The 12,595-nt window shown below is 42.0% G+C and overlaps 1 protein-coding gene and 1 long non-coding RNA gene across 2 annotated transcripts; one reads left to right on the top strand and one right to left on the bottom strand.

The window, feature by feature from the left end:
• Positions 1-1,955: 1,955 nt before the first annotated feature.
• Positions 1,956-3,393, top strand: LOC113077785 (uncharacterized). Its single transcript, XR_003281388.1, has 3 exons — positions 1,956-2,152; positions 2,759-2,875; positions 3,344-3,393. It is a non-coding gene; the product is annotated as an uncharacterized LOC113077785 (long non-coding RNA).
• A 6,904-nt stretch (positions 3,394-10,297) lies between these two features.
• LOC113077792 (chymotrypsin-like protease CTRL-1) lies at positions 10,298-12,336 on the bottom strand. Its single transcript, XM_026250061.1, has 7 exons — positions 12,282-12,336; positions 12,050-12,150; positions 11,883-11,962; positions 11,695-11,776; positions 10,913-11,093; positions 10,689-10,819; positions 10,298-10,610 (listed from the first exon to the last, which is right to left on the bottom strand). Exons 1-7 carry the CDS (start codon positions 12,334-12,336, stop codon positions 10,449-10,451), a joined length of 792 nt encoding a protein of 263 aa, XP_026105846.1. The 3' UTR covers positions 10,298-10,448.
• Between the last annotated feature and the right edge of the window lie 259 nt (positions 12,337-12,595).

Raw genomic sequence — 12,595 nt, 5'->3', positions numbered from 1 at the left:
AATAGATCGGGGTCACAGGCAATGTTCAGAGTCCAATAAACAATCCAAGGTAAAGAGACGGGCAGCAGTGGTTCAAGAAACGGTAAACAAACAGAACTGGTACACAGGAAATCAAACACGGGAAATAACGCTTGGAAATGTCAGCTGGAGCAAAACAAGACTTCGCGTTAAACTGCTGTAGTTGTGCACCTTATATAGTAGTACAAATAAGCTGCACCTGTGTGGTGATCAGAGTCCAGGACGCGGGGTAGATGGGTAATGTAGTTGTGAGTCAGTTTAAGTGAGAGTGTGAGTGCGAGAGTGTCAATATTCAGGAGATGGGGCCCTCTGTTGGCCAGTAGAGGGAATCACGGGGTTTGTCTCCGTGACACATATAATGCAGGTCTATGGTCACCACCTCAAAGAGCATGCACAGAGATGTCCAAATTAAACAATTCCCCATCGGAAGTACACATTGATGGCCTAAGACATGAAATGAGCGGTTTGTGTGAGAAAACGAAAAGTATTTATATCGTTTTTACCTCTTATACACAACCACGTCCAAGTGATCTGAGGGCACGTGCGCTTCCTGGTGTGTGATGTGTGCACGCGTTCTGGCTTTTGTCTGCTGGAAAGCACTGGAAAGTGCATGCTCTTTGAGGTGGTGACCATATACAGTACCTGCATTATATGAGTGACAGACAAGAACAGTTTGACCTAAAAATATCAAAACTGAAAGTACAGCAGAAATAAAGATATGGCGTTACATTTTAGTCAAATGTTATGCGCGTGTAAGACATGCTCACGAGCACATTATGTTATTTCACACGCGCAAAAATGAACCTTCAGCTGGCATGATAAAAGTACTCGCGCACAAATTCAACAACCGAGAGGTGTACATGTAGCTGCGAGCGAGCGCCTGGCATACTCGCATAGGTTAACTCTGCTTGTGCAGGGGAATCCTGCTCGCGCGCAGCGGGCTTCTGCTCGCGGAGGGCTGTTTTGCTCGCGCGGTGGATTTCTGCTCGCTCAGCTGATTTCTGCTCGCTCGAGTCTACATGACTTTTGACAATTTGGGGGCGGAAACCAAGGAGGGCACTGACCCTCTTATGATTGGTCACTTTCACACAGGGACATCCTTGTACCTTGATTGACAGCTTTCATTACAGGAAGCACGGAGTTGGGTTAAGTTACCACCGAAGAAGAGTGGGAACGAATTAGAATGAGTTTTCTAATATACATTAAATGTATCTGCACGTATAAAATGCTGCGCTGATCATAGTTAAATCAGTTACCATCGATGAATATACACTCTAGAAACGGTTGGGTCATTTTGTTAGGCTATTTTATTTCTTTTTAAACACTTTTGGGTAGTTTCAAATTTACCACGGGTTGGGTTAAACCTGCTGGATTGCGTCGCTGGGTTGTTTCAGGTCAGCGCTGGGGTTAACGCGCCTTGAAGATCGCTGCCCAACTGTTATTTTGGAAGAACAACGGGGCAAAGCCACGGCTTTCAACGATTGTAAGGTAAGTTTATTTAATGTTTTCTTTAATAATTAATTTAAATTGGCAGAATTATAACTTTTTTTGCGGCAACATTACTGTTAAACTTCTATAGGCCAACATTATTTACGTTAAATTATGAACAGTTTACCTCAAACGGGCAACCTACGTAACGTTACTCACATAATCGTGCTAAGGTATCTAAGACGACAGATTAATACAGTTTTATTAAGTTTCAGACAGTGACGGATGGCTGAAATATGCGAATACCTGTGAAAATAGAGGAAAAATTAGTTTGTGACACTGAAAAGCTCATTTAACATTTAAGTGAGTCAAATTAGTTCAAATAAGTGAATACGACTATCTGCTCTAATGTAAACGCCTGCAGTTGTCAATATCGACATTGGTTCAAATAAACCGGTTCAGTAATTCTCGAACAAAGTGATTCCCGGAAAATAATCGACGTCTCAGGGCATTTCAAAGTGCGCGCACGCACAGCGGACGTAGGCCGAGTTAGTGAGTTAGTAATGATTTAATGCTTGTGTGGTTTATAAAGACTTTTTACATACAAGTTATAATTCAAAATGTTGTTTTTTCCTTTCAGAAAAGCACATGGATACACTTGTGAGAGAAAAACTCTTCGAGTGCAGTCTTATTGAGGCATCTAACGGTAAGTTCATGTTTATTATACATTTTACATAATTGTTTGTCTGTTATAATCAACTAACGTTAACCCTCACTTAACTTAAACGCACATACATTTTTATTTCGTGCATAAAGCTGCACTTTATGTAACTTTATGTTCAGATTACATAATTTATGAGCGTAAACTTCATTTACCCATTTTCCAGATCGTGTTTTTGACTTGTCCTTATCACTTTGGTACACCGATAAGTGTATATGGACTGTTTTAAAGCTGGGGAGTAACCCAGTACCTGCGTGACTTGTCATAGAAATGCAGTGTGCGTGCATTCAGTGTGATCTCCCTCACTGTGCCAGTGACTGTGTGTGTTTGATATAGCCAGCCCAGCATATTAACATAAAACTCTGATTTATGACTGGAACATCCCATTGATTAGACAGTTTGAAAGCACACCTTTCAGCCAACCACTAGAGCATATTCTGCTTCTGTAGACCAACTCATAGGTGAATTTAACTCATAAACATGATGGACTCAATTTCATGATGAACTTCACACAGTTAATTGAACTGAATCACTGTTTTTAACAGTTAACAAATTAAAACACTTTGTATTTTCTTTTACTTTATTTTATAGGTTGGAACAAACATGGAATTCTTTAACTGAGCAGAGTACACAAAACCACATCCAACTGTCGTGGCGATTTAAAAATGCCAGCAGATCTCTCAGGCATTGATCATAATTAAAGGACAGGTAAGGACATTCTGGACCATTTTCAAAAGGAATTGCAAATTGTATATTTAATTGCATTTTTCCACATGTGGACGCATACATTGTGACAGTCCAAACGCAATTGAAACACATTTGAATTTCAGATGCCTTACACAGAAAGCTGTCAATTTGTGTCAAGGGTGGGACTATACTATGGGGCATGTTTGTATTGAGAGATATTTAGTAGTTTTTACCCCAAATCTCTCACTGTTTCCACTCTGATGCATGTCAGCAAAACAACATTGCAGTTCTACTCTGATTTACCTATTTGCATCTTACCCTATATTTTATTCATCAGGTGAAAAGCATTTTGCACAATTGTGTTTGAGTGATGTCACCTCCCAATACAAACACTCTCCATAGTATGGTCCCACCTCTGACAAAAATTGACAGCTTTCAATGTGAGGTATTGGAAATTCAGATGCTAAAGTAATTGCAATTCCATTTGAGTTTTGGCAGGTAACATGTGCCACCAGATCCAGTCTGTATCCAGATCAGAGGGTCACTGCTGTCACCCGGATCCAGTACGTATCCAGATCAGATGGTGGATCAGCACCTAGAAAGGACCTCTACATCCCTGAAAGACAGCAGAGACCAGGACAACTAGAGCCCCAGATACAGATCCCCTGTAAAGACCTTGTCTCAAAGGAGCACCAGGACAAGACCACAGGAAACAGATGATTCTTCTGCACAATCTGACTTATTTTCCTATTTAATATTGTAAAGCTGCTATGATGCAGTATTTGTTTAATATGACAGGCTTATTAGTCATAATACATGGAAAATACAGCTGCAAACGGACTTTGCTTTTCCATTTGAAATTTGGCAGTCCCTGTGCATTCATGAAAACGGAAACAGTAATTTTTGTTCAGTGTTTTTGAAAGTGTTTTTGTTAATTTGCAATTGTGTTTGGATTATGTCACAATGTGTCACATGTGGAAAACGCAATTGAAAATATAATTTGCAATTCCTTTTGAAAATGATCCTTCCGTTGATGGGCACTATAACAGAGTACACTGCTCTCAGGTGTAGATCTTTGCTTCAAATCTTAAGTGTTTGACAATAGTACACCCAAAAATGAAAATTGTAATTAATTATTCACCCTGGTCTGAAAGCTCTCGAAATTCATCGAAAATATCTTAACTTGTGTTCTGAAGATGAACGAAGGTCTTACGGGTTTGTAACGACATGATATAAATTTATAATATACATTTTAGGACATCTTTAAATTATTTTACATTTAAATGTAAAAAATGTTATTTGTCAATGTCATTTCACTGTGTATTTAAATAGCTAAACATGTAAAAATGTAATAGTTAAACAGCTAGACACCGGTCATTCCGAAATAATTTTCTTATTTATTGCAACTGTATTTTTTTTTTTTTTTTTTTTTTTGGGATTTGCTGGAAACAAAAAAAAGGGGAAAATTGCATGTTGTTTGTCAGTGGTACAAATTTGTGAATGTCAGATTCCATTAAAATTATTTTTAACAGTCTAAATAACCTGTATTCTTCATTATTTATTAATCCATGATTGCTTTGTTAAGCAAAAGTGAAATTATGAGAATAACCCAGCAAGAATAACCCAGAACCAAAAAAAATCAAACACACAAAGGGTAAAAATTCCAATCTTGGGTTTTCTCAATAACCCAGCATGCTGTTCTGTCTAATAATTACCCAGCGCTGGGTTGCCAATTGGGTTATTTTTAACTCAGCTTTTTTTAGAGTGTATTAGCGAACGATGAAGCCTGCGATTTGTTAAGAAAGTTAACATTAACGTTACATATTTCCTAAATGAATCATAACATAATTGTTTTCACATGTACTTTTACATGTGAAAACAATTGTTATGATTCAGTTAGCCAAACGTTAGTTGTCTAAGATGCAGTTTTTAAAGATTAAAAGTTTTAAAATGAGTGTCTGTCGATCAGCATCACAAGTGTTGGCTAAGGCGTTAGCTTCAGAACGAATAGGCTAGCTAGTTACGTTACTTGTTGCTCAAAAATATGTAACGTCAATGTTAACTTACTTAACTAAACGCAAATATATACATCGATGGTAATTGATTTAACTATGTGCAGATACATTTAATGTATATTAGAAAACTCATTCTAATTCATTCCCACTCTTCTTCGGTGGTAACTTAACCCAACTCCGTGCTTCCTGTAATGAGAGCTGTCAATCAAGGTACAAGGATGTCCCTGTGTGAAAGTGACCAATCATAAGAGGGTCAGTGCCCTCCTTGGTTTCCGCCCCCAAATTGTCAAAAGTCATGTAGACTCGAGCGAGCAGAAATCAGCTGAGCGAGCAGAAATCCACCGCGCGAGCAAAACAGCCCTCCGCGAGCAGAAGCCCGCTGCGCGCGAGCAGGATTCCCCTGCACAAGCAGAGTTAACCTGTGCGAGTATGCCAGGCGCTCGCTCGCAGCTACATGTACACCTCTCGGTTGTTGAATTTGTGCGCGAGTACTTTTATCATGCCAGCTGAAGGTTCATTTTTGCGCGTGTGAAATAACATAATGTGCTCGTGAGCATGTCTTACACGCTCATAACTTTTGACTAAAATGTAACGCCATATAAAGACACCTACTGTACATCTTGGATGCCCTGCAAGTAAGCTGTAACATATCAAAATTTAATTTCAAAGTGATCTATCCTTTTGTCTGTAGTCTGTAATGTTAACTAATCCTGTATTCAACCCTTTGTAAATATGTCACAGTAAAGTGAAACATAAAGCACTAATATCAGTTTCTGTAACACCTCAATCAGTTCAATCAAGTGTTTTCCATAATCAACTTTATGAAGCACTCTTTGTTTGACAGAAGAATAAATTGCCCTTAAAATAATTTTAAAGTATTAATAACAATTAAAATAATAACAGTATTGCAATTTCAGTTCACGAGGTACAGTATTTTAATAGATTTGAAAAACAAAGTACTCTCCAGTCATCCACATAAATTTGGCTAAGAAACAATTTTCAGAAAGATGCTCAGTAACTCATTCAGTAAATTTAAATATAAAAATGTAACTACTAAAAGTGTAGATAAATCTGAGGCAATCTGATCTCAATCAGCATTATTCAGTACTTGATAAGAAAACATGTCTTCTGCTATGAGTTCAGTTTTATTGATTTTCTGACTAAGTAAACTGGATGTCAGTTTTTGTCATATTCTAATGGCAAATTTTCTCTTCATGTTTCTTTGGCTTCTGATGAAACATTTCACAGGTTCAGCACCATGGATGGAGGACAGAGATTGATTTGTCTTGTCTTATGTACAAAAGTGGATGAAGGTCTTCAACATTATCGTGTTATCAGGGGGATATTATTTTATTTATTTATTTTTTAAATGCTGTGGCTGACGTTGTTTTTGCTGGTAAAGGAACTGTCTTGTTGTGATCATACCTTTGATTTGCTTTAAAGTTAGTATCTTGTAGTTCCCTTTGAAGGGAACTTCGACAATACGTCATCGACACTATGGGGAACGCCTCAGGTGTGACAGGTGTCTGAAATCAAATATCAACTCACAGCAATCATGTTGATTCACCAGTTTCGCCTGCTAAACTTTTTGGCACCTCTGTTGAGGCGGTGGTTGGAAAGTTAAGGGAAGCGAAGGCGCGCTCAGCCGCATTTAAGTGTATACTGCTGAGATCCGGGCCCCAGCCCAGGCAGGCGGGAGGACCGGGTCCGTCTTGGTCTGGGGACCGTAGACAGGACCAGAGGTCTAGTGTTGCCTCTCGTGCGCCCCCTCCATGGAGGAGTAGGACACAGAGGAGGCGAGCCTCCCGCAAGAAGAGGGACTTAAGGGAGGTCATTCAGCACAAGCGCAGCAACGCTCAGCGGAAGTAGGGTTTGATCTCCCTGGAGGGCCTTTTCTACCAGCCCTCTCCCTCTTCTTGACTCCCCAGGCGTTTACGTTACACCAGCCCTGGCGATGGGCCTTATAATGAGAACTATGTTCTGATGGCCCGCCATAGCAACTGGTTGATGTGAGTGCCTCTTTTAGGCATGTAAAAGTGGTGGATACCAGATTCATTGAGAACTCTCTGTCGAGTCTTCACTCCGCACGCCGCAGGTGAACTTTTTGGTTTGTAAAATTCTGTGTATATAACTAACACTGATTTGTATTTCTCTACAGACCTTGTTCCCTGTATAGACCTAGGGGGTCATTCTTAGAAGAGCAATTAAAGTATTGGACTTTAGGGCCCTGAAGCCTCCCCCATTTGGTGGCTAGAATGAATTAGGAAGAAGCTCAAAGAAGATTTGGCTTCTGTGCTGAGTATGTGATGGCCTTCCTGTCATAACATTTTATATGCGTGGTGGGCCACCGCTCATTTCTGTTTAGCTTCAGGGCTATTAGCCACCCAGGAGTAGATTAGTTGGTCTTCCTAAAAAAAAAAAACTTTTTTGCTTTAGGTTTAGACTGACGCTGGCGCTTCAGATAGATCTTCAGATAGATGTCCTGCCTATCCTATCCTGAGTACTCGCTCCCCTGAGCTCTGTAAGGTTTCAGTAGGTTGAGTGTTTCACAGCCTCTCAACCAAGTAGGCTGTGGCTCCTCCGAGCCCTCAGGTAGATCTATGCTTGTAGGTCGGCCCTCATCCGGGGCGCCTCTGTAACTGGCCTAGGCTATGCTAGGGATATTGGAGGCGTGTTGCTAAATATAGCTGCCACATTCATTATGTGTTAGGCTTCCTCCCCTAGATTTCAGCCTCCTCTCTTAAATGGGAGTTGTTGGCCAAGGCCCGCCCCTTTCTCTGCATTCAGGGGTGATAGAGTAATGCAGGGTGGTAGCTGAGGTAGGATCAGTCTGGCAGGGTTAGGCCATCTTTTGCTCTGCGAAGTGACAGTTTGTCAGACCCTGCCGAACAGGGATGTTTTTGGGCCTCTAAAGCTGGCTCCACTCAGCCCGTTGAGCTAATCGCTCGACCGATGGGTTGAAGTGGGTTGGCTTGCAATTTAGCCCCCCCGCTCCCCTAGGCTTGGCGCAGGACAAATCCCTGTAACCCTTTGGAGCCACTTGCAGGCCTGCTCCCTGTCTAACATTGCAGGGGCATATGGTTGTTACTCCCCCGCTACTCAGGGTAGTTTTGAGTAGTCCATTCTCAGCTCTGTATGTATCTACCTCACACCACGATGGCTCCGGTTGAGCAGGGAGTTCTAAACTACATTTCATTCCGGTTTTTGAACTCCGCTCCCTTTGAAGCCAGAGCATTGCCATGGGCTGACGCCTATGCATTTAGTAGGCAGGCCCCTAATGGGGCCTCCACTAGGCAGAATGGCGTATGTTGTACTCCCCTGCTATAAGGGTATTGCTTTTTAGTGAGTACACTGCCTCTGGCAATGTGATTAGGTACCAGGATGCTGTAGCAACAGCTTTCTGCCGCGAAGGCTGCACGGTTGGGTAGTAGGCCCCAGCAGGCCTCCTTGACCGAATAGCCCCCGATAGGGCTCCTAGGCCAGCTCACCTTCGGTGGTTGGCCCTGATAGTTCTCCAGGCCTCCCTGAAAGTAAGCTTTCCTGCACTGTGTTTATCAAGTAGTAGGCCTCACTAGGCCTCCCTGAAGTTGAGCTCCCACATACTGTGGTTATCAGGTAGTAGGCTTCACCAGGCCTCCCTGGAGTTGAGCTCCCACACACTGTGGTTGTCAGGTAGTAGGCCTCACCAGGCCTCCCTGGAGTTGAGTTCCAAATTACTTTCAGTTTCCACTTAAGGTGGTTATCTGGTAACAGGTAGTAGGCCTCTCCAGGCCTCTCTGTAGGTGAACTCCCACATATTGTGGTTTTCAGGTAGTAGGCTTCACCAGGCCTCTCTGAAGGTGAGCTCCCACATACTGCGGTTGTCAGGTAGTAGGCCTCTCTAGGTCTCCCTGAGAGTAGTTTCACAGTGGTGCTGGGTTTTGTAAGCTAGTGGCCGCTTACTTTCAGTTTAGCAGACCTTATCAGGCAGCTTGTGAGCTTGTGCCCTGGCTCGGCTCAAGTTTTTATTCTCTGCTGCGGGTTCCCTCCTGGACCCTCTTTATCTTGCTACAGCCTGGTTGCTTACCAGGTAGATCTTATGCTCCCCTCACTGAGGGTCAATATGAGTATGTGGTCTCCTGAGTCTGGTCAGTCGGTCGTAGGCCTCTCATGAGGCCTCCCAGTTAGATCAGTCCTTAGGCCCTCACAGGCCTCCTCTGTGTTTTGAAACACAAACACTGGGTAGATCCGTGGATCGAGTAGAGAAACTCCCCTCGCTGGCAAGGGTTGTAAAGCACTATGATGAGTCATACTCTCCAGGATATCCCGTCTCTGAGATCCGGGCCGAGTGGTTCACTGCCTGCTCCGCAGTTCCTCGGGTTGGATGCCTTCTTAAGGCAAGTGTCCAGAGGCTCTGTCTTCGGACAGACAGTAAGTGGCCAGTCTGTAGTGTCCTATGTAGTGACACCAGGTCAGGCCTGCCTGGTGGCATTTCAGGTGGCTCATTCCCCTGAATAGTGACTGGCTGGGGTTCCCTCGGGTTCCCTAGCCACATTCCCTGGAAGGGACCCCTTCTAAGAAGCTGAAGTTGTGGTCCTAGGCCCTTGAGCAGGCCCAGGTAGACCTTTCACTAAACTATGTTTATGGAGGGTTTCTCTGGTATCATATAGCTTGGGCTGTGACCGTAGGGAGTGCTGTCACTGACAGCCCTGTGTGACCTGAGGGTGAGTGGTTCTAGCGTTCATTGAATTGCTGGTTCTGACAGTTGTCACTGCCATTGGGCATGCACTCCCTTTAGTATGGCGGTGTGGGTAATAAGTTCCCCATAGCGTCGATGACGTATTGTCGAAGTTCCCTTCGAAAGGAAACGTCTCAGGTTACAAATGTAACCTTTGTTCCCTGAGAACAGGGAATGAGACAATACGTCTCCCAGCCATGCCTCAGGGTCTGCCTGCCAAACAGTCCCTTCAGACGAAAGGATATTGTCATGGTTTCAAGGCGCCCTTTTTATATCCAGGTCGCACGCTCATCATTCAAGCTGATGGTTCACGGCTGTCGCCGGTCAGCATGATTGCTGTGAGTTGATATTTGATTTCAGACACCTGTCACACCTGAGGCGTTCCCCATAGTGTCGATGACGTATTGTCTCGTTCCCTGTTCTCAGGGAACAAAGGTTACATTTGTAACCTGAGACGTTTTGTCTGCACTTGCTTCATGTTTGTCTGTCATTTGTTACTGTGAATGTGGAACATTTTTAAAATGCAAATTAAATAATATATTTCTTTTGTTTTGAAGTTTTGAAGAAAATGCAATGTATATATCATTTTGCTACATTACTATGCTGATAATGGCAATTTATCATTACATTTATAGTACATTTTTAAATATATAGATCATTACTTTCACTCTTCGGTACACTTAATTTTTTTATTTAACTTTTATTGAAATATTTGTACAGCTGGAACAAGAAAACAGTAACATGAAGTAACAGCCAGATCACTGGAACCACAGAAAGACAAAAAAACAACCAACAGAGATCAGCTTATTACATATTAATGACTTAAGACTTAATTTTCTTCATAAATTCTCAGAATGGTGCTTTAGTTAGAAGCGATAGTCCTGTCGATCCAGGAGCGCAGTTGGGAGATGCGGGCGTAGACTACAGGGAAACGGGTGTCACAAGTGCTTGTTCCCCAGGAGACCGAGCCCACCAGAGACCAGACCCCTGAACGCTCACACACCAGAGGACCACCAGAATCACCCTGAGAAAAAGCACACATTTGATTTGAAGAGCAGCAACACTGAGATGGTAATGTGTTTTTTGATCTGTTTTCATATACCTGGCAAGATGAGGAACCAGAGGCTCCAGCACAGACCATAGCATCAGTGATAGTGTTCTGACCCCAGACCTGCTTGCACACAGCAGGACTTATGATGGGTACACCTGTCTGCTGTAGGATCAGTGGGCTCGCTAAAAAGAGAAGAAAATGTGACAAATTGTCTTGCACAGTTAACAGATGTGTTGTTATTCTCTCAGTATATTTTTGTTTTATAGATGACTTACTCGTGATGGCAGTTCTACCCCAGCCAGTGGTGAAGCAGCGGGTTCCAGGCAGGATGCTGAGGGTTGATGGAGCCAGACATACAGGAGAGATACGGGGAGTCAGTGTGACTGGAGACGACAGTTTCAGCAGAGCAATGTCATTGTTGATAGTCGTGCTGCTGTAGAGCGGATGGGTGATGACCTGCAGATACAGAAAAGAGGGATCAATGCTGAAAGTTGCCTTTATGAATGGCAAACTAAGATATAAGCTTACTTTCTTTCTGTTATTTTAACCATTCTGTTTTTAACCTTTTTTTCAAATACATACTGTATGTGCTGAGAATATTAAGTGCGTGCTAAAAGTTAATTTTGGCGACTTTTAGGAGCTTACTAGAGTGTAAATGACCTCAAAGCATCTATTTTGAAAATGATAATAAAATATTCATTACTTTTTTGTGATTTTCACTTTTTTTCAGTGCTTTAAAATCAGGTAAGCAAATAAAAACCACAACTGTATAACTATCAATACATAAGCCATTCATTTGGAAAAATGTGTAACAGTTACTCAAATATATTTAGATCACTCCATTGTATAAATTACAAGAAATTATTATTATTATTATTAATAATACATTTTGTTTACATTTTAGAATGATTTGGGTATTTCAAGGATTTTGGGTAAAAAAAAACATGTTTGCTATTAAAACAACATAAACAGTCTGTATAATAGGAGTCATAAAGCATTGGTCGATCACTCATTTTGATTTAATCTCTGATCCACTGAGATCAATAAACATTGTTACCTTGGAAACTAATTTGACCTGGATGGGTTCAACACTTGAGCCACGATCGTGTTCTCCAAGAATGACACGGTGATAGCCAACCCTAAAATGATAAAGATAAAGTCAATGTTTAAAAGACAGACAGAAAGCTGAAAGAGCATCTATTAACCACTTCTGAATGTGATGTTTGCCAGACTGAAGACTCTTACACGACAGCGCAGTGGGCAGCAGTGAGAACCCAGTTCTGGTTGATCAGGGATCCTCCACAGAAGTGGAAACCACTGGGTAGCTGTTTCAAAGGTAAAAACACTGAAAATATTAAACTTACTCTTTAAGCAAAGCAGAAAAATGTTTGTTTGAAAAGCAGATGAGTTACCTGAAGAGAGACCTGCCAGGGCCAAGAACCAGAGATGGCATTCTGTCCGTTCACAATCCTGCTGCCGATCGTCTGTGGCTTAATCGCTGGCACTCCACAACCTGTTATTACAAAACATAACATTGTTCATGAGACACGCATAAGACTCTTACCTGCTTTTAACGCAGGTTTAGCATTTTCTAAATATATTTGCCCATCATTATTCTTGCAAACTTCTAAAGGAGACACTTACCCAGAGCAGAAGCCACCAGAGCAAAGCAGGTGATGGAGAAGATGGTGAAGGTCATGATGTAGATGAGTGTGTGATGGACTGTATCTCACTGATGTATCTGTAGGTTGTCTCTCTTGCTTTTATATCATTTACAGCAGCTGAAAAATCTGAGACGTGATGGAGGTCCATCCCATCAGCTCCAATGAGCTCATAGCTGAGGAATGTTTAGATCTGTTACCACTGGAGAAGAACTACATCTTCATTACCCATAGATGATCTCTTACGTGTGAAGAGGGTGAATTCTTTTACCTTGAGAAGGTGTTCGTAGCTTTTCT

The sequence above is a fragment of the Carassius auratus genome, unplaced genomic scaffold, assembly GCF_003368295.1.
Source record: "Carassius auratus strain Wakin unplaced genomic scaffold, ASM336829v1 scaf_tig00023221, whole genome shotgun sequence".
NCBI lineage: Eukaryota > Metazoa > Chordata > Actinopteri > Cypriniformes > Cyprinidae > Carassius > Carassius auratus.
This window is presented reverse-complemented; position numbering and strand designations above follow the sequence as displayed.